Source organism: Cricetulus griseus, chromosome 2 (assembly GCF_003668045.3).
Source record: "Cricetulus griseus strain 17A/GY chromosome 2, alternate assembly CriGri-PICRH-1.0, whole genome shotgun sequence".
Classification (NCBI taxonomy): Eukaryota; Metazoa; Chordata; class Mammalia; order Rodentia; family Cricetidae; genus Cricetulus; species Cricetulus griseus.
The window spans coordinates 96188389-96211117 of NC_048595.1; the positions used below are offsets into that span (position 1 = coordinate 96188389).

Consider the following 22729-nt stretch of genomic DNA (forward strand, 5'->3'; position numbering starts at 1 on the left):
GGAACAAAGGCTCTTTGAGACTGAGCAGGGCCTTGACTCCTGAAGGTGACATCATCTGTGGTGAGTCACCATCCTGCCCCACAGGCAGCTCTGGAGGGCTCAGCTCTGGGCTCTGGGGGAAAACAGCTCAGAGAAGGGCTCTGAACACCTTAATTTCAGACTTCTGGCCTCTACAATTGCACAATGGTAAATCATTGTTGTTTTAGCTACTCACTCTGTGGAGTTTTGTTATGGCTGCTCCAGGTAACTCAGACATCTCCTGATGCACTTCAAGCACTATTCCAGTCAATGCTCACAAGAACACAGTGAGGAGGTTACAGTGACCCCCGCTTTGTCGACAGAGATGGATGTGCAAAAGGATTCAACCTCACAAGTAAGGTAAGGCTGAATCTGGACCTTTATGGCCTGAGTTCAAATCCTACAGCCTATTTGCTTTCCTAGGACACTAGAGGTTCTTCAAGTATCACTCATAGCATCTGAGTACTTACTGGATCTCAGGATCTACACCAAACACCACAGATTTGGGAGTGGAGTTCTGAATGACATGCATTTACCAACTCTGGAAGTATCTATGGCTCACACTTTAAATTTGAGGCTTTCATGTTGCTGAGGCTAATACGGTACCTACACTCAGTCTTGAGGAGTCACGGAGCTGAAAGCAAACAGTGCAGGAGTCTGCGGCAGGGCTAGAGACCCAGACTCAGAGTTCAGGGGTAAGAATCCAGACGCTTCTCCCAAGAGATAGATAGATACAGGAAGTGCTCCAGGACTACATGGGAAAGCTGAGCCTTCCCTGAGATATAGCAACTTAGCAGTTGAGTGGCTTCCCAGCCAGGCTGACTGTGTGTATAGCCAGATTTTACAGATGGGAAGCAGTGATGTCCCATGCTACATGCACCCCACTGAGGAGAAGAAAGCTGGCTAGCAAGAAACATATTTAGGGATACTTCAGATGTACATGGATAGAGGAGGGGCTTGACAGACCCAGGCACTGTTAGACAAGAGTTCTGCAGCCAGCCACAAAGAGTTGGTGGTTTCTTGGTGTTGCCCAATGGAGGGACTGTCCAGTCCAGAGCAGTATGGGCCCATTCTCCCCCAGGGGTTTGAAGTACCATTTATTCAGCTTTGTCCCAGTCTCTCTTGTCCCACATAGAGTTAGAGATGGACAGACATCCAGGGAAAGTCACTCCATCTACAACAGATGTGGGCTAAGAAGACATTCTGCACAGGACCCTTTCTGCTCATCTATGTATCATACCATGTCCCAGGAACAGCTCTTCCCCTGCCCAGTTTCCAGGAAGCCCCACTTTTCCACAACTCTGTTACCCTCAGTTCACAGGCTGGTATCTCCCACTGGCCTGCAAGTGATGCAGGGCATAGCTGGTATCTTTTGCATCTCCTCTAAAGCTTCCAAACTCTCCCTACACCTTCCTGACTCAGGGTCTTGGCCAAGAGCTGGCAAAAGCCAAACATTAGGTGGATGAATAAATGAATGAATGAACAAATAATGCATAACTGAATAAGTTTAATGGATTCTGGACAAGAATAACTATATGCCCACCTTAGTATGGCATATTTATTATCATTGATCATAAAGCAATCTTATGAAAGTCCATCATTGTTCCACCAACACCACTTATTTAACATGTACTTTATAACCGGACCTTCATCTGACCCTGCTGTCTAGACTTAATGCAATAATAATTAATAGCATATCAATATCCACAAAGAGTCTAGCTGTTGACTCACTGGAGGGCTGAAATTTCACATCTTCAGCTGACCCTTTAAGCAGGAAGGTTTGGAAGATATAGCCTTCTGCAAGATGGCTGCCCAGGACTCTCCCTTCCCAGCTGGGCTGGAAGTGCCTCTGAGACACACTGGATTCTCAGACTTTAGACCAAATTCCAGCCGCCTCCACCTTCCCTCTCCCTGGAACAATGTCCTGGGTGGGGCTTGTGAAAAGCAGCCGATTCCCTTTCTCTGTGCCTCTGTGGGGGAGGGTGCTCATGGCCCATCCTGGTGCTAGACACCAGCTTGGGCCACTGGGCAAGATGAGCTGAGTCTGCCCAGCCCTCTGGCACCAGGAGTAGAACTCTGAGGTCCCTGGTTCTCTTGTATGGATAAAGCCCAACCTCATTAAAGAGACAGGCACTGGGTGGGTGTGGCATGAAGAGATGGGAGGAGTATGAGAAAGTTGTGTAGGTCTGGAACTTTCTTGATTGTAGCTGTCTGTAAGTGAAGCATGTTCTAGGGTGCCTCTTGAATCTTTGGACACAGCAAACCTCTTCAGGGTGCCCAACCACAGGCCTCGGCCCTTGGGGATACAGTCACAAGGGAGATCAGAGCTATGAGGAGGAAATAAGAGCAGCCTTCCCATCACTCACTGTGTCCCAATCCTGCCCAGGTTTGCCCACAACCAGCATCCCTCACCCAACCCTGTCAGGACTTGGCCTAGGCAGGGCTCAACGGCACAGAGAAAATGAGAGATCTGATTAGCAGCTAGTTCCCAGTCTAGTCACCAATATCCACAGCCTTGATATTGAAGGTCTGGGTCTGAAGACCATGTGCCAAGGACAGGAGAGGACCTGCAGGACTCCCCACCTACTGAAATTTCTAGGAAGTGGCCTGAAAGAGGGGGAAGTTGGCAGGATCTAGAAGGTTCTGTGTAGCAAGGCCAAGTGAGGAAAACTACGATTTTGAGTGATTCGGAAAGGGAAGAAAAGAGGTTGGCAAAGAACTGCCAGGAGCTAAAGGCCAGAAATGTCAGGCCACCCACAGGCCACACTGGAGCTAAACACATGAGCACATTTAATCTGATGAGGGGAGGCCATATTCCCCACTTCAGGTGAGTGGGTTGAGGGCAAAGGAGATGGAGCCCATCTGCCTTCTTTCTTCAGAGCAGAGGTACTTGACCATCAGATCCCGGAGACCTAACTTTACATGAGAGGCAGCAGGGCGTCTTGGAGGGCTTCTGAGGAAGGCTCCCCTGACCATTTTAGGAGGAATCCCTCCTTCTCCTCCAGCAGTTGCTCTGGCAGTCAGCCCCCTTCCTTTCCCTTGCCAAGGAGAGGGTGGGACTGGGTGACTTGGAATGCAGAGCACAGGCGGGAGTTTGGCAGTAGCAGGAGACACACTTGCCTGCAGTCTCTCAGCACTTGGCATGCATGCCTTGGGCAAATCAAGCTGCCCTGGGAATGGCTCAGGGCGTCCCCACAGATGTGCTTATGTGGATCCAGCCAGGGCAGGCAAGCTGGTATAGCAGAATGAGCTCACAGCTGTAACAGGCAGTGTGAAATCATGCCTTCACTCTCTAAAGCAAAGAAAAAGCAGGGTCACCTTGAAAGCTAGGAAGGATCTTGGAAAATATCAGGTCCCTAAGATGAGCAAAACAAGGCCCAGGCTGATGGCATGATAAGGGCAAATACAATGTCAAATTCCCAAGCTACCCTGACCACACCCACCTGTGGCTCCAAAGAAAGAAGAGATGGCAAAAAGATTTGCAAGCTGCTTGGTAGACAGCAAGGAGATGGACTATGGAGAGATGAATGCATTGAACCTGTCCAGGGGCTTGTGGTCCTCATGTAATGATTTGGATGTTGTTGATGAGGAGACAATAAACAACGAACATTTTTTTTTTTAAAAAAATGTGTTCTGCAGTTGTTATCAAACACACTACATCTTTGTAGAAATTTCCTGGCCCAGTCATGCAAAGAGACCTGCCCTCAGAGAGATGCTGGAGGAGAGCTTGGCTCTGAAAGAGGATTTGCGTTTAAGGGAACATCCAGGACAGATGGTGACCCTGAAGTCATAATGTGAAACAGACTGACTGTTGTTTAACTAGATGAAAGGACAGCTTGACAGTCTCCAAATGTTTTCTGGGGGAAGAGCCTGTGGTCTCTAGGATACAGTGGGGGAATCAGTAAGGTGCTAAGGCATCAGAAATGGAATGAGGAGACAGAGATCTTGGAGGGACCAGAGGATGGCCAGCCTCCCCAGCATGGTACAGAGAAAAAGATATGGAAGTGGATACCAGAGAGACCTGCCAGCAAGACCCTGTTCGATCGCTTCCTAGTCAGGACTTGGGTTCACTCTTTAACTTCTCTAAGCCTTTGTCTCTTTATTCCGGGCACTGAGATGATGAAGCACCTAGCTCTCATGGCTGCAGTGCAAGGTGAATGTCAGGAGTATCATGATCAGAAAGTGCCAATCACCGCCAGTCCTGGACATTTGGAGAGAACAGGACAAATGCAACCCTCTGCCATAGCAAGCTGTTCACGCTGAGTTCCCCACTTTGTCTGGGGAGCTGCAGCACCTGGGATCTTCAGAGCACCCTGGCCTCTGCCTCAGTTGGAGTTGGGCAATGAGGCCCAGCCCTTGGTATTTCAAGATGCTCCCAAGGCTGCTGCTGTCCAGCAGAGTGAGGTCCAAGGTCTCAGGAGCATCAGTTCTGTTCAGCTTCTTTCCTCAGACTCAGCATCCCAGGCTGACTATCTCACAGTGTGGGAGGCAGGATCTCTTCTGCTCCTCTGTCCAGATGTTGGTCCCAACACTGAATATGGTGGTCATGTCACAACACTAGTAAGTGACAGAGCTGGGATCCAAAGTCCATCTAATGACTGCAGAGCTCGGCACTAGCCGTGCCTACTCCCTTCCTTAGAGGAGACAGACAGACAACTCACCTGTGTTCAAAAGTCCTTGGAAACTTCAAAAAGGGGGGATGCACTCACCCAGACAGCAGCAGACACCTCTAGACTAAGTTCTGAAGCCTAGTATTGATGACATTCTGTGGCCACTCTTTCTGCACTTTCCTTTTCCCATCTGCGATTTGGGAAAGCCCAAGTAGATAATCCCCGATACCCAGAATTTTCTGTCTTCTAGTTCCCAGAGGGGTCTAATGAATGGTAGGGATGCACAGGACCTACTAGAAATGAGGCCCAGCCAGGCAAGGTACAAGAATAGCAAACTGTGCCTTCAGCCACAAGGAGCCAATGTGCATCACAGACCACACTGGGTAGGAGGCCGCCTCCAAAGCGTGATTCTTCGAAATCTTGAACTTCAGGGCAGGACTGGCTAGAGTCCCACATGCATATTCATGGCCTGAATTTTTCACATTCCACCCAAGCTTCCCATGTGAGAGCAGCCCCACTCACTTATTCCTGGAAAGGTAAACACAGACAGAGCAGGCAAGCTTCTCCAAGCCATCAAAAAAACAAAAACAAAAACACCCACACCCCTATTCATGCGGCAAGTATTTATGGAGCACCTGTTGTATGGCAGGCACCAGGTGCCACTCTGGGTGCTAAAGGTCTAGAAGTGACAGAGACAAAGTCCTTTTGGGACTGAGAGTTCTCTTACAAGAGCTTTGGACCATGGTGATCTCCATTTTGTCGTCAAACTCTAGTCCACTTTCCCCAAAACACACATAAGCTCTGAATGGAGAAAGTATTTTTTGCATGAATAGGTCCTGGCACCCTGGACAACAATCTGTGCCTCTTCCACAATTTGGGAACCTCAGATCTACATAAAATAACATCTCCACCCAAGCTTCTCATCACCAGAGAGAGGGAACCCTACACCTGTGGGCCTGACTTAGCCAATGAGCCCCAGGAGCTCAGAAACTCAGTGAGAGCATCCTGCTTCAAAGTTTTCACTCCATAACACACGGGTGTTTGTTTCTCTTAGTGATGTTCTGGATTATTCCCCAGTTGTAACTGGTCTCTGGCCCCAACTTCCCAACCGCTGAGTAAAATACATGCTCCAGGAAATAAACAATGTGACTCTTTGCAGGCCTTTGTCACCCCGCCAGGAACCACTGCACAGCAGTGGAAGAAGCCATTAAAGAGAGGGCTGGGAGAGGCGGCAGCACAGGGCTCTCTTCCCACAGGTGCAAGTGTCTCTGAAGGAGTTGCTCTTTAGCTTTCCCATCCAGACACTCCCCTCCTCTGCCTCAGCAAGAAGGGCCCAAGGCTCCATCACTGTATTTGCATGTGTACATTCTCAGCACCATCCACAGAATGATCAAGAGCTGGATGACATCTAGTACCATTGCACTGAGGGCCTCGTCACCTTCCCCATGCCCCTCTCCACCTCTCAACCTGCAGTGAGCATGGCCTGGGAGGAGCTCTTGTTTGTTTCTGTACCACAAGCCACTCCCAAATAACCACTTAATATTAACTATAAATGCTCAGCCAATAACTCAGGCTTGTTACTAGCTAGCTCTTACATTTATGTTAACCCCTATTTCTTATCTCTGTTTTGCCACATGGCTTGGTCCCTTTTTTCAGAACAACATGTCCATCTTGCTTCTCTCTGCATCTGCTGGCAACTACTCCCTAGCTCCACCCTTCATCCCTCAGCATTCTCAGTTTGGCTCCCCTGCCTAACCTCTACCTGTGCAGCTATTGGCCCGTCGGCCTCTTTATTAAAACAATCACAGTGACATATATTCACACAGTGTAAAGAAATATTCCACACTCTTGCCCATGGCTCAGGGATCTCACTCCAGTCCTGCTTCTCTAATGTTTTTCTGTAAATCTCTGAAATTCTGCAGGGGTGGAGCACTTCCATCTTCCACCCGAATTAGTGCATTCTCCTGTAAGCAAGGATAGAATCAAGGCAGGTAGCCAAGCCCAGAGTCCTACTCTGTGCACCTACAGGACCCAAGACTCTCATTCTATCCCCACCCCTGGGCTGAGAACAGCATATGGAGCCTGAGGGGCCATGGTAGCTAGGTTGGGCTATTGATGGAGCGTTCACCTTCCTCCAAGGGATCCCTCTGTCTTCTCTCCCTCATGTGCTCTGACCAAGAAGGCTGCTCCTTTAAATCATTTTTAAAATTTTATTTTATGTGTATGGGTGTGCTGCCTGCATGTATCCCTCTGCACCACATGGGTGCCTGGTACCCGTGGTGATCCCCTGAGGCTGGAGTTACAGACGGTTGTGATATGACACGTAGGTGCTGGGAATTAACACCTAGTGTTAAACGCTGAACAAGCTTTCCAGCCCTAGCAGGCTGCTTTTTAACTTTCTCCCCATCTGGATCCCTTCAATTGAAAGTCTGGATCACTCAGCTCGACCTTCCCAGGACCCTTCCCTGACTAATTCCATTCACCCTTGGAACCACATCTTAAAGGTCACTCCATGGCCAGGTTTCCCCAGTGCCTTCATACAGATGAAAGTTTCCAGGTGTGTTTTTTCTTAGTGCCCTGTACTTCCATTTTTCTTGAGACCAGGTCTTGCTTTGTAGTTCAGGCTGGAACTTGTACACCTCCTGCTTCCTCCTGAGTACTAAGCTACAAGCATGGCTTCTGTGCCTGCCTCCTATTCTCTTCCAGAACCCAGTTTGTCATTTATCAGTGCCAAAGGATTGTTTGGCACAAATTGGTAGTGTCCGTATCCCTCACTGGAACCAGGCCTGCCTTGTCCACCGCTTCGTATCAGGCACAACATACATTGCCTTGCATGCACTAAGCAGTCCAGAAATGTTTAAGTGAAAATGAAGGAACAAATGGACGAGATTTTTTAAAATCCTACCAGGCTGCGGGGTGGTGGTGGTACACACCTTTAATCCCAGCACTTGGGAGGCAGAGGCAGGTGGATCTCTATGAGTTCGAGACCAGCCTGGTCTACAAGAGCTAGTTCCAGGATAGCCTCCAAAGTCATAGAGAAACCCTGCCTCCTGGAAAAAAACAAAAACAAAAAAAGATCTACCAGGCTTCCACAGGTAGGACAGCCTAGAACTTCGAAACTATTCCTATTCACCCATCCAAACCTGGCACGGCTTTGCTTAGGTAACTCAGCTTTCCCACATCTGATCGCAATGGTGGCCTCCTGGTCCCTGAGGGCTCAACAATCCTAACCTCCAAAGGTGAGTGACACTGGTGGCCTTCCAGGTCCTTGGTGAAATGGGATTGCAAATGAATTCTGTCCGCTGACAGAATGAACTGATGTAGAATGAAGCCACAGGAGGGTTTAGAGATGACACTGAGGCTGAACCTCGGCCCTGTGATCTATAAAATATCACAGAATCCAGCTTCTGCTCGGGCCACAATACCTTCAACAGCCTTTCCTCCCTAACAGCTATCTAAAATAAGGCACTGGGCTGGCATCATGGGTTCCTGGCTGACAAACTTCCTGGTGCCAGGATCTCTCACTTGGCAAGTGATTTGATGTTAAAGGGGGTATTGGTAGCCACACATCCTGCTCCCCCACCCCTTTCCCTGCTTTTGCCTAGGAATCAGAGACCGTTTTCCCCCTCCTCATAGAGTTACAGAGAGACCCTCACTTCTGCCGCATGGGCCCTGATTTCCTCCCTTCAGACCCCCACCATGCTGTTGTCTTTCTGTCCGTGGTGTTAACAAATGTTCTGATAAACTCCATACTCTCCAACAACTTGTCTATGTCCCTTTCAAAGCCCATATCTGAGACCTTTCACCCCTTATTGAGTGTTTACCACACACACTGTGCTAAGAGTTTGGGGTGGGGGTTGCAGCATATTGATCACAGTAGCCTGAGATAAATCCTATTCTTATCTCTGCCATTACAGATGAAGAAACTGAGGCTCACATAGGATTAGTAAGGCATCCAAGGTCACCAGCTGGTACTTGTGGAGCCTGGAATCAAACCAGCTCTGCCAGACTCTTAGCTGCCCAGCACTCAGTGCCAGACTCCTCATTGTCCAGTACTCAGAGCACTGTGGCTCACACTTTGGCATCAAATGCATTGCCTGGGGGCATCTACAGCACAAAGCCTCATGCTGTTGCTCTGGGGCAGGACCCAGGACCCCACATTCCTAGCAAGCTCAGGGTAATGCCTATGCTGCTAGTTCAGGGACCACAGTTCAAGGAGCAAGTCTATGACAAACATAAGACTAATGAGGCTGAGAAAGGATCCTGTGTGTGATGTCAGAAATTAGCAAGGAGTTCAGCATGGCTGGAGCCAAAAGCCAGGAGAGACACAGGAGGGGAGGATTTGGCGATAGCCCAGGTGGTATAGAGCTCGTTGCTGTAATGGAAAGCACAGAAGGATTGGAAGAAGGGACACGAGAGGACATGCACTTTGAACAAGCCTCTCTGCTTGCATTGAAATGAGCCAGAGGTCAGAGAGAGGGGACTCCTGAGTGTCAGAGATATGACCCCAAGGGTGGCAAAGAGGTGGAAGACAGTAACGGCATGCAGGAGATGCCACACAGGCAGATTTCATGTCTTTCAAACACAGCCACAGTTCTCTTTCCAATGCTAAAAGTGCCCCAGTTGTGCCATGCACAGAGCACCCAAGCACAGACCCACAGCTGGTAGCAGGTGTGAGCTCCCATCCCAACAGCCATCACAGAACCAGCTGCCCTTAGAAACATGCCCAGTAACCACTCTTTCCCATCCAGCCACATGGGCTCCGTCTCAGTAGCCGCTCCCTCCCTTTTCAGATAAAAGTGTCTGCCTCCACAGAGTGAACAGGACTCAGCCAGGCCTAGAGCCAATCAACTAGACCAAGAAGCCATTGCTGGGCATCCAAGAGCAGAGAAGATGAAGAACTTCAGTTGCAATTCTAGAACCAGCTCACACTTACAAATATTAAACCAACAGAACCATTGTGTTTTTAAATCAGGAAACCTGAATCTCAAAAGGGGGTCGGGAGCCTCTGAAATGGAGCCATTGGCAGGAGTCAGCTTAACCTGAAGTAAAATTAGAAAATTTGTCACATGGAAAAACTGTGCAGAGAGAAATGATTCGTTTTTCCCTGTGCTAGCTGCAGGAGAGTGAGTAATTTGGCATTTTGACTGGGCAGCTAGAGCAGCTGAAGTCTCTGTTTGGTACCAAATATACACAGTTGTCCTGAAGATTTGTGCCCAGCTCATGAATGGGCCATCAGTGAAAGGCAACGTGCTTGGGGCCAGACAGTCAGGCTGGGCCCAGCTCAGTCACATTGATGCCCTCATTTGTCACAAAGTTGGGCCAAACTGAACTCAGACATGCTAGAATGTTCTTGCTAATGATGATGTAGGGTTCACCTGGTCTGACCTCTGTGTTTCCCAGACAGGGAAACTGAGACCCAGGGAGGTATGAAAATTTGCCCGGGCAGAGAAAGAGCAGAAGAATGCCAACACAGGCTCTGACTGGTCTCTACTGTACCCCTCCTTGTGGCCATAGCTGCATCTTGCACATGGTGGGTTGGGGGAGGGGACAGTTCCCTGACTGATGCTCCCCTGGAGTGAGGTTGCTTGAGTGACTTCTTTAACAAGGGTAAGGAGTCCAAGATCAGCCCACAGCCCAGATGCAGTGCTAAATGCTGAAGGAGTGACCCAGATCCTTGGGGAGTCCCATCTCACATTCTAACCCTGAAAGCATGAGATCAGGGTGAGAAGAGCCAAGGTCTAAGAGACCAAGCAGAGCAGCACTCAGTAGGTCCATGGAGGGAGCGACTGTGATTGATTAAAAGTTCTACTTTTATCAGTCACCACGAACATGGAGGCTCTGATCAGCAAAGATTCAGCACTTTATAGCTCAGGTTAGAGAGCCAACGTAAGGATCAAGGCATCAAAGACAGGATTTTTATTTCTAGAAGCTTTAAGGGAAAAATCTGTCCTCTTGCTGTGTCCAGCCCTTTCGGAGTGCCCACATCCTTTGGCTTGTGACTCAATCCTCCAACTCCCAGACCAATGAGGAAGACTGGTCAAGTCTTCCCCACTTACCCCACTCTGGGCTCTACATACTTTTCCCTCTCTCTTCCACTCAAAGAACCTTGTGATCTACTGGATCCAACCAGATAATCCAGGGTGTTGTTGTCCCTTCACCTGCAACCTTAATTCCTCTTTGCCACATTGCCTGATATAGGACTAGGGTGAGGCATGGACTTCTTTGGAGGATTGTTGCTCTGCCTACTATAGTGATTATTGTGGGAAGAGTTTTAGGCAGGGGCAACATAATCAGAGACAGGCCATGTTTCACCTTGAGATCAGAAGAATCTCATTAAATGTGGATTCTGATTGACTGGGTTCCAGATGGGGCTGGAGACTCTGCCTTCCATAGAGTCCCCAGGGGATGCTGGTTCACGAACCACAGCTGAACAGAAAGATGTTAGAGACTGAGGAGGGTGCAGTATAGAGGCCTGCCAAGGTAGACACTGGAAATGGGACAGGCATCGGCATTCCCATTAAGCTGTGGCTGAACTCTCTCCAACCATAGGGCTGTTGGGAAAGTTGGATGTGTCACACACACACACACACACACACACACACACACACACACACAGAGTCACTCACAATGCAACTTATAAGTACACTATACATACCTGAAAGCCAGATACATACAAGGACACAATATATAGAAGCTTATATATACCTACAATATATGTATGAAACACAGATACATATAGACACTATGCATATAATTTCTACATATAACATACACTTACATGTAAACACAGTTGATAAATATAAAATGCACAAAAGTAATATGTATTTATAGCTGATATATATGAAATAGGCACCTTTCTATAACCAGAGGATGTATCTAAAACACAGAAATTCCTCAAACTCCTCCCTTCAAGTCTCAGGGACCTATTCAGAAGATGAAGCAGAAGGATTGCAAGAGCAAGAAATGGTTGATGACTTCAAGGAAACAGTGTCTTCCAACCACATCAGGACTGATGCACATATGAAATCACAGCACCTATGGCAGCACACACAAGACATATGCAGATTCAAACCAGACAAATTCCTAGTACTGAGAAGGCCAAGTGGGCACAAAGTCCCAACCCTAACAAAAAAGCTATTTGCAGTTGGTACCTGCTGAGAAAGGGAAGGTGAGTTTTCTCCAGTGGAGAGTCACCCGGTAGATCAACCACACTCCAGGTCAGATCCTGTATTTGGCCAACACAACACAAAACAAAAACTGTGCTAGTTCTGGAGAAGCAGAGGGTGCTAGAATTATTTTTGTTTTGTTTTGTTTTTATCTTTTTGGTTTTGTTTGTTCTGATTTTCACTTGTTTTGTTCTTGGTTTGATTTTCTTGAAGAGAGGGGGGCACAAAGTTGGGTAGGCCTAGAGTTGAGGGTCTGGGAAAAATTGGGGGAAATTGATTCAAATATATTATATGGAAAAAATTAATAAAAATACATAGAAAGTAGCATATGATTATCAGTACTCAGGCCCATGGAAAGCTCTCTAAATCCCAGAACACTAAACTAGGAGCCAGGACGCGGGCCTGTTGCACATGTAGCTGTTTTCAGTTTGCACCATGACCCCAGATAGCTGAGCTAGTTACTGTACTTCTCTGGGCTGGACAAAAGGCAAAAGCCAAGCAGCCATAAGTCAGTGTGACTGATGGTGGAAAAGCATAGGCTACTGATGGAATGAGCTGTTTAGTCACCAGCTGGACCTCAGCACCTCTGTTCCAGTGGATAGAGCAGTTATAATTTCCAAGCAAACAGATTGTCTTACAGGAAACATCTTGTTTAGCCCAGGTTGGTCTCAAAGTCAAAGTGAAGCTGAGGTTGACCTTGAACTTCTGTTGAGTATACCACCATGTGGTTTATGCAGGCCTGGGAATTGAACCCAGGGTTCTGTGCATGCTAGTCAAGCCCTCTAATTCTGTGCTACATTCCCATCCAGCAAACGTATGTTCTTCCTGAGGTATCTCATCCCTTCACCACCTCCAGCAACCAGAATGGATGACTGAGTAGCCTCCAGTGCACAGATGGTCATGTCAAAGGGCCTATCATGCTGGATTTTCTCTGAGGTCACCTCAGCCCCAGGCTTTGAAGATTCTTTCTTTAATGAATTCAAGAGCTCACTGTATCCTTTGGGTACCATGGCATAAGCTGGGGAAACACAGGTAAATAAAACAAAGGTCCTGCCTCCAAGGGACCCATAGTGAGGTGGGAGGGGGTCAATGAGGCATTGAACTTTGCCATCAGTGACAGACTCCTGACTCATCTCTAATCCTGTCCCAACCTACAAATAAGGACTGAAATTAGCCACTCAAAAGGAGACAGCAGAGCTAAGATTTGAATCCAGAACCTTGGAGACCAGAGGCATGAACCACATCCCAAATCTCTCCTTTGGCACTAGGCCTCCCACCTGGGCTCTCTTGGAGACCCAGGAGCCATTGTCTTCTAAAGGAAGCTGAGGAGATGGAAGATTGCCTGGCTTTGTGTTTGTGTCTGTCTTATTGCTGTTTTGAGACAGAGGCTCACTATGCAGCCTAGGCTGGTCTTGAACTCCTGGCAATTTTCCTGCCTCAGCCTCATAAGTGAAGGGATCACAGGTGTGAGCTACATGCCCAGCTTAGATTGGCTGTTGGTAATGCTGTTGCTCCTTTGCATTGATTGAACCAGACACCCTTAAAACTCACTGTGCAGCCCAGGTTGTTTCTAGGGGTCAGAGACACCAAGTGTGTGACCTGCACATTCACATTCTAGTTTTCTGGAAAACCCTTATAGCACTTACTACAAGGTACTAAAAATGGCTGAATTGATGGAAGAGATGAGCCCCATCTCTGTTTGGCTAAGGTGGGGACATGAGGAGGCAATGCAGACCCTGGCCCCTTGGTTGTTGTCATTTTCTTGGAGAGGCAGCAGCCCAGGTTAAAGGCAGGAGGCAGAGGCATTCTCATTGGCCATGGCCTGAATGGTAAATTACCATGGCCTCGCCAAAGACTGCAACAAAACCTCTGATGATTTGTTGTAGAAATGTGTGGTCACTAATAATCACAGTAGTCGTCAAACAGAGATGCCATTGTGGTCAGCACAGTAGGATTTACACGGAGTCGGCAGCAGCAGCTAGAAGCCTACAAGAGGGTGAGCTTAATTGTTGTATCTTCACTATAAAATCCTATTTCAAGCACAAATAATATTAAAGAATGTTTAATATTCCCAAGGAAGCATCCAGATGATTATTAAGGAAAGAAGGCAATCAATGAAATACAATGTGCCATTGATCCAACATATGTGTATTCACATGTGGAAAACAATTGTGAAAGTTCCCCAAGTGTGAGTAGGCTTTCTTTATGCTGAGTCACAAATAGCATGTGATCTGTATTTAAAAACGGAATTTTCCTTTTTTTCTCCGTTTTTTTAAGATTTATTTATTCATATATTTTGTGTATATAAATGCTCTGCACACCAGAAGGAATCTGATCCCATTACAGATGGTTGCAAGCCATCATGTGGTTGCTGGGAACTGAACTCAGGACCTTTGGAAGAGCAGACAAGTGCCCTTAACCATGGAGCCATCTCTCCAGCCCCTTCTCCAGGTTTTTATAATGACTATGTATTACTTTAATCACTTTTTGTGGTATTTTTAAAGGCTGACTATCAGGTATGCTAGTATGAGCAATTCCAGGGATATTTGCACACTGTGTGAAGATGCATTGCTGTGATTGGTGTAATAAAAAAACTGAGTGGCCAATAGCTAGACAAAAGGTATAAGGGAGATTTCCAGGGAGAGAAATGAAGAGGAGGAGGAATCGAGGCAGGAGAATCCAGGAGACATGGAGAGGAAACAGGAGATACAAGATGGAAGAGAGGTAATGCCACATGGTAGAACGTAAATTAATATAAATGGGTTAATTTAAGTTATAAGAGCTAGTTGGGGACAAGCCTAAGCTAAAGGCCAAACTTTCATAATTAATAATAAGTTTCATTGTCGTTATTTGCAGGCTGGCAGTCCAACGAGAAACTAGTACTACATTCCAGTGCTGGGAGGTGGAGACAGGGGGATCCCTGGGACTCACTGGTATAGCCTACTTGGTGACTTGCAAGACAGTGAAATACCCTGTCTTAAACAAAACGAATATAAAAACATGAATTGTACCTGGGGATGACACCCAAGTCTGTCCTTTGATCTCCATATGCCTGCACACTTACACACACACACACACACACACACACACACACACACACACACACACACACAGTTTATGTCCCTTTATCTCCCCCATTTCCAATTGAAATGTATGTCCCTATTTTGGAAGGGCACAAGCTTTCTGTCAGTCTATGAGAATACTCATAAGCCCCCAAGGGCGTAAGCCATCTGCTACACTCAAGCTTCTACTACTGTCTACTGAGTCTCTCCCAGGATGGACAGTGGCTCTGATGAAGTTCTCTAGCTACTCCCCCAATCTCCACTCCAGAGAGCCCCTAAGAGAACAGGACAACCAGGAAATATGGGAAGAAGACAGACATCTCTAAAAATAACCACTACAGAAAACAGACCACTCGAAGACATTGCCAGGAGGTCCTTTGGAGAAGAAACTAGTTTAAAGAGACTTTGGTTGGTTGGAAGCCTTTTCAGCTGGACTGTCTTTGAGTCCCTCATCAATAGGAAGACAAATCCTACAGAGGCCTAAAGCCAGGCTGCTACCTGCAAGCCAGACTCCAGCCAAGCTTCTCAAACCCAGAATGGGGATCCCTAAATTCTAAATCTAGTCTTAGTCCCTTAAGAACTGGGCCTTCAAAACAGTTTTCTTCTGTCCCCATGTCACCATGGATACAAAAGACTGACCTAGATTAGGATGGATTGAGTTGAGCTTGTTGCGTTGGGTTGTACTGAGTTAAACACAGTTGAGTTGGGTTGAACTAAAACTGAGTTACGTTGAACTGGACTGTGTTAAATGGAGCTGAAAAGACTCAGATTGAATTTAGAAGGATTGGTTTGTGTTGGACTGAGTTGGGTTGAATTGAATTTGTTTGGATTGGGTTGGGCTGAGATAGGACTAGTTGTGCCGTGATAGTTAAGTTGGAGTGAGGAATTGATTGATTTTGTTGGATTAAGTTGAGTAGAATTGAGTGAGTTCTGATGGAGATGGAATGTGGGCTGCACTCACTGAATTCCACTGGCTTAGTGGAGATGGCAAAGTGATGTCCCTCACCTGACTTTTAAACAACAATCCTCAAAACTATGTGGGCTTAAGCACACATTCACACATACATATACTCAAACACACACACACACACACACACACACACACACACACACACACACACACATACACACACACGCAGCAACATGCATTCTCAAATGAAAGTAACCAGTAATATAGAGATTAAGGAATTAAATTTATACTGTTAAATGGAAATAATGTACAATGAAACACAATGAGGACAACAGCTCGCACTAGGTAATTTGGGGAATCCTGGCTCCCGTCTGGACGGAACTGACTTCAGCTTACATCTTCACTTTTGGTCCATTTTAAATGGATCAGGATGAAGCCATCAAAGATAAACCCAGAGGCTTAACTAGAAGAGGAAAGACAACATCCTACCTTTGACTACATTGGCCATCAAAAATAAGAGGATGAGCTAGCAAACAAAAGGGTCACCTAGCTCATGCAATCAAAACTGACAAAGAGCAGGTGACATGAGTACCTACTTATGAAGTTATGGAAGGAAACTGAAACTAAAAGCCCCTTAAAGTTCTGTGATTGTTCATCCAGTCACTATGCAGTTGACAGAGCTGAGGAGGGTTTGGCATGGCTTATGTACCATGGAGGATATGGTAAGATGACATGTTAGGTGAAAAGTCAGATAGGCCTCTCTGCTCCTGCCTGGATTTATTAAAAATCTTTCTGTGTATCCACTTGTGCCAGGCCCTGCCTGAGATTCTGGGATCCAGAGTGGGGCAAGGCCCAGGCCTATGTCATGGCTCTTCCTTGCAGCAGGGGATGCAGGTGTTGTCAATGGTCACCATGCAGTCTGAGTTCCCTGTCACTGAGAGACACTTAAGGTGCTTGGGGGGAGAGGGTGAACTCCCTCTGCAGAATCCTAAGGGAAGATGGGATTGCCAGGTAAAGTGGGACAGAAACATCTTCAAAAAGGGATTGCCTGGCAAAGACAGGAGGATCCCTGGGGCTTACCGGTCAACGAGTCTAACCTAATCTGTGAGCTCCGGGTTTAGGGAGAGACCCCATCTCCATATTTTAAAATGGTCAGTTCCACATCAGTTTTTAAAAGTCAATCAGGATATCCAAATGGTTCATAAACATACAAAAGGTTGGTCAGCTCCAACTGGGAGATGGATCCCAGGGTCTGCCACACAAGCATGAAGACCTGAGTTCCATCCCCAGCACCCAGGACAAAAGCTGAGCACAGTGTACATTTGTAACACCAGCACTGGAGAGGTGGAGGAGGAGAGATTCCCTAAGGCTAGCTTGACAAGTATTCTACACCTTTAAGTGAGACTGCCAGTGAGAGACCTTGTCTTAGAAAACAAGATGATGGCTCCAGAGGAACAGCCAAGATTGACTCCAGAGCATGCGCGCACACACACACACACACACACACACACACACACACACACACACACACACACACACACAGAGAGAGAGAGAGAGAGAGAGAGAGAGAGAGAGAGTCATAGTCATAGACAGGGAGAGACACGCACACATATGCACACATAGGGGGAATATAAATTAAGGCTTCATTAAGACTCTAACTGGTGCCCGTTAGAATGTTGACATTAAATGCAGTGATGAAGCTGGATGCTGGCCAGGATATGAGGATGGGGAATTTCACTTCCCGATGCTCATGTGTTTTGGTACAAACACAGATGAAGGCATGCCAACAGTACCTGTTTATCTGACTATGCACCCCTGTGACCCAGCACCTCAGCTAGGTAGGAAACTAAAGGAAATGCCTACACTTGTGTCCAGATATCCACTTGAGAACAGTCACACCACACTGTCAGATTCCACAGGCCTATGACAGCCCACATGCTGTTGGAGAAAAGTGGAGCAGTCACAGTAGGTATAATCACAGTGTGGGCTATTATACTACAGTGAAAATAAACTATTGCCTCATGCATGGATCTCAAAACCTTAACATTCAGAGAAAGAAGTTGAAATGGAAAAGTACATTCTTCATGGAAAAGGCTCAGAGTCAAGGAAGACAGACCAGTGTGTGTGTGTGTGTGTGTGTGTGTGTGTGTGTGTGTGTGTGTGTTGTTTTTGTTTTTGAGTGAACAGAAGAAATAGCTATAAAAGTCCAGGTGGCAATCACACCTGAGAGATGAGAAACCCCCTACCCCGGCCAGAGCAGAGCAAAGCCAGGGTATTCTATTTCTTGCTGGGCTGTACTTTCTGGGTGTACTCTTCTGAATGAAGATGTTACCTCACAAGAAACCAAGAGAAGCAGACAACTAGCACACATCAGCATTTTATTAACAGGCACAGCAGAACCATCCCTGCTCCAGCAACAGCCCTCAAACCCCCAAACCAGCAGTCATTCCCACCAAGCTAGCTTCATGAGACAAACCCACAGTGCTATCCTGCAGCCTAGCCCTGACCCTTCAGAGACACAAGGGGCCATGATGGTGATGTTTCAATGACTCAAGGAGAGGATGGTGACTGCCCTCAGGATGAGGTAAATGTGGGGTGAGGTGTGGGCTTTTCTTTCTGACTGTGAATTCAGAACCCCTCGGGAGAGATCTGGACCTGTCTCCTTTCTATCCCCAGTCTGCTGAACCTAAATAAGTCTCAAGCTGGGTAAATAACATTTTGTTTCCCAGTGTTCAAAACTAGAAACATAAAGCTGAGCAATTCTTGCCACCCCATTTCATAGATGGGAAAATTGAGGCTCAGAAGGAGAAGTTAGTCATCTCAGTTTACAGAAAGAATGGGTCCATGATGAAGCTTGGGTTTTCCAATGTTCAAAACTGGATGGCTGAGGGACAACTAGGAAGCTTACAAAGATCTAATTTTTAATAAATCCACATATGCAGATTAGCATACACCTGTGTTCCATCCTATAGGAGCTTTGTATATGGTGGCATCCAGGGACAGCATAGGCAATAGAGCCAGAGACCTGGAGAAGCATCCGGGACTCAGAACAGCCTTCAAGGGGCAGTAGTACTTGATGGGGCTGGCATGCCTTGAGTGGCCAGCCATGTGCCACTCCAGACCAGAAGTCTCACCTGAGTTTAGATGCCTGCAAAGTGCATTATTCCATTTTTCTAAACAGCTTTGTTGAGGTCTAGTGTGCAGCTTGTCCTGAAGGCAGCTAGATCAGTTACTATATCGATAGAGCAGCATAGACACCACCACCACAGTCCAGTCTTGGATCATTCTGTACAACGTCTCCAGCTGCCCATTTTAGTCACCCCTGCTTCTTTCCCTAGGACTAAGTAATTATAGATGTCCTCCATATCTGTAGTTTTTCACTTTTAGAAATTTTGTTTAAATGGGCTCAGACAACATGCAGGTTTTTATCTGGCCACTTACACTTACCATGTTGTAGCTTGCATCTGTGCTCCCTCCCTTTTTATTGCTGAATACTATTCCATTGAAAAGACATACCGTGATTTATTCATGTAACAGTTGATGAGCCAGTTTGTTCTATGCTTTGTCGTTATGTATAATGCTGTTATGAATGATCATATAAAAGCTTTTGAGTGGCATATGATTATGTCTACTTTTAAGGAGTAGACTCACTAGATAGTGGTGTAGTAAATATTTAGTACTTAAGATGCTGTTTAACTACTGGGGAGATGAAACAAGCTTAAACATTTAGCTTAGTGGTCAAGAGCATAAATTCTTCCAGCTGTACTTCTGCCAATGAAGGTCATGTGCTCTTGGACAAACGACTTTGCCTTGGTATCCTCATCTGTGAAACTGCTTCTGTGGAGCTGGTGTGAATTCTGCAGGCTCCTACAAAGTTATAAAGTCTTGGGGCTGGTTGAAATGTCATCTAGCCATGTAGCCCAGGCCAGCCTTGAAGCTCTGATCCTCTTGCCTTAGCATTCCAAGTGCTGGGATTGCAAGTTCACGTCACCACACCCAGCACACAAACCCCTTTCTCTTCTTTTCCTAATAGATAGTTGAGCAGTAGCCCTGTGGGAAGAATCTCCCAGAGTCCATAGACTTGCAGGTTATCCCAGATCTACCTTGGAACAACTGAGCAGCTCTAGGCAAACTGCATGTTCCTTCCAGGCCTGCTCTGTTAATCTGGAGATGACCCTCCAGCACACCAGGCTATAAGAGCTTTGGAGATGCACTGGGCTCCTGTCATGAGGACACTCCCATTAGAGCATTCATCAGAGACTGCAGGACCTTAAGGCCATCTCTAGGAAACTCCTTTGGTGGCTGACAGCAAAGGCTCTGGAGTGAGGGTGCCTGAATCAAATCCCACCCCAGACACTTAGAAAGCTGTGGCTTGGATTCAGAGTTCTCAGAATAGAAGAGCTCCTGGAATGATTGATGACTGAGATGGGAACTTGTAAATTGCATGGAAGCTCTGTAGAGCTCAGGGCTCCAGGAGCCCTCTTCAGATCCCAAAGGAGCACTGAATGTTGTCAGCTGCCCTCTACTGCTGACTTGGCAAAGCCCTGTGTCATATGGGAAATTGCAAGGTTTCCACACTGGACATTCTCGGGAGAAGCCAGAACTCTGCTCCAACTGCCCTTTGATCTGCAAGAAAAGCCAGGCTGGAGTCCCTGGCAGGAAAAACTATCATTGCCTCTGTGTCTTCCTACCTCATAGACCACAGGCCGGGTGGTACTAGGCTTCTTCAAGAATCTAAGGAGTTAAACAATGCCACCAATCCCAGCCCAGCTTTCATCAGAGGACTATTACATGCCTCTGGAGCCTTCACTTACTCTACTGGGTTATGTGCTAATCCTCTAACTCAAAAGGGGTGAGAGGCTGTTGTTCCAAAAGTCTGGTTCTGCTAAATGCATAGCGCAAAGGCTGAGCAGGAACCGGAACCTGCCCAACTGGGTTTGTGTTCTGGCTTTCGGAGCTGCCTGCACTTCCCAGCCTCCCCGCGGCAGGGGCAGTGCTTTCCAACACACAAGTTGCTGCGAAGAGTTAGGTATCTTCCGTCTCTTATTTTCTGTACCCAGAAGCATGGAAAGAGCATGACTTCCCCCTCTGTCCATTAGACTTCACAACATCCCTGGGAAATAGGTGGTAGGTCTAGTTCATCCTTTTCAGATGAGGAAACTGAGGCACGTAGATGGGAAAAGTATTGCCCATGGTCACCCAACAGAGGCGCGACTCACACCCAGGCAGCCAGACTTTAACCCAGACCCACTTTAATTCAACAGTTTCTGAGTCTAAATGGTGGTGGTGGGGGGTATGGAGGCACAGAGAACATGAGGAAGGATCACTTGTCCAGTCTTAGTCCATCACCCACCGCGCTTCTGCCCCTCAGGGATGAGGACCATTTGTAACTGGTCTGAACCAAGCGCGCGAGCGACTCTGTTCCGTTATGTTAGGAGAGACTAGGGTGCCAAGGTGTCCCTGCCGGTGACCGTGCTTCCTATGAACCTTATGGGCATCGGATCTGCTTAGCCCGAGCCCGGCGCACCAGGTCATCAGCGCGGAAGCCCAGCGCTCTCTGGGACCCTGTTCTTTCTGGCAGTGTGGTGTCACTGTACAGCCAAAGCTCTTCTCTGCCCTCACTAGGGAGCCGCGTCCAGATGAGACACCCTGCGTGCCCTGGCTAAAGGGATCGCCCGGTGCCCAGAAACCCGGGGGCCCAGGAGGACCCGGGGTAGGATAGCCAGCGCGCTGCGCCAAGCAAGCACTCCCTTTTATGTCCAGGAATGAGGCGCCGCCACCGCACCCACCCGGGCGGGCGCAGAACCGGCAGCCGCGCCTTACCTGTTGCGGAGCGTGTCTGCAGTACGGCGGAGAGCAGCGCGGAGGAGATGATGGAGAGCAGCCACCGCGGGCGCTGGCTCTGCGCCGTCCTCCTGAAAGAAGCGATGGCAGAGAAGGTGAGGAGGCAGCGGAGCAACGAGGCCACGGCGCAGGGACGCCGGGAGCGAGTCCTACCTGGGTGCCATGGTGCAGCCGCCTGACCCCAGCTCCACTTCGCCCGCGGAACAAAGGCGGCGCTCGGCGGCGACGGCGGGATCCCGGCTGCCGCCCGCCCGCGCCTGAGTCACCCGCGCACTGAAACCCGACTCCGCCGCGCCCTGCTCTCCCCCACGCGCGGTGCCCCACCTCGCCGCCGGTCCCCGCCGAACCTCCCCACGCCCCCTTCTTCCCTCCACCCCAGAGCCTTAATGTAACCCGTGAAGAAAGCCCCGTGTGCTGACACAGCGCCCTACAACCCGGGCCAGCTGGGATCGCTGGGGTTTCCTTACATGACAGACCAGTCTACTAAGGCTCAGAGAGGATCTACAGTGTCCCAAAACCGCACAGCCGAAGTCGCTCCCGGCCACACCCAGCACACTAGCCTGGATCCCTTGCATGCCCCAGAGTAGCGGCAGTGGGGATGAAAGTCATTCATAGAGCTCAGACTTTGAAAGCCACGTGGTGTGTTCCCCGAACATTTTCGAATCCCAAAACCTTGAGCAAGGGGTGACCCAGAAACCTGATCTAGCCTCCCCGCCTGTTCCCAAGTTCATGATGGAGGGACTGTGGTTCAGAGAAGGCAAGCGATTTATGAAGATATCCACCCAGTGAGCGACACAGGGCAGGAGACCCAGTATACACAAGGACAGGGCAAAGTCTCAACATTGACCAGGACACCTAGAGTCAGGTGTATCACCTGCCTGCTGGGGAGAAGATATACCACTTAACCAACAAGCAACACAGAAGGCAGGAATCAGGAGCTCAGCTCTTGGACACACTATCCCCAGGAATCCTTGCAGTTACTAGTGCACTGCATGAAAAGTGGGGATGAGGACACACGCCTCAGGCCAGGGAGCATCTTGATGTTAGTAAACTACAACAGAGAGGCCAGCGCAGGACAATGCTCCCTGTAAGTCTGCTCTGCTGTGGGCACTGCGC

General features: G+C 47.9%; 1 protein-coding gene across 1 annotated transcript in view; it reads right to left on the reverse strand.

Annotated features, from left to right (window-relative positions):
* The window catches only part of Col15a1 (collagen type XV alpha 1 chain), a 106871-nt gene extending 84683 nt beyond the window's left edge, over positions 1 to 22188 (reverse strand). Inside the window, exons 1-3 of the mRNA XM_027403132.2 lie at positions 22137 to 22188; positions 21767 to 21995; positions 21593 to 21684 (exon numbers count right to left, since the gene is read on the reverse strand). Coding sequence (XP_027258933.2) covers positions 21593 to 21684; positions 21767 to 21995; positions 22137 to 22188 — 373 coding nt within the window. The remainder of the gene's footprint in view (positions 1 to 21592; positions 21685 to 21766; positions 21996 to 22136) is intronic.
* Between the last annotated feature and the right edge of the window lie 541 nt (positions 22189 to 22729).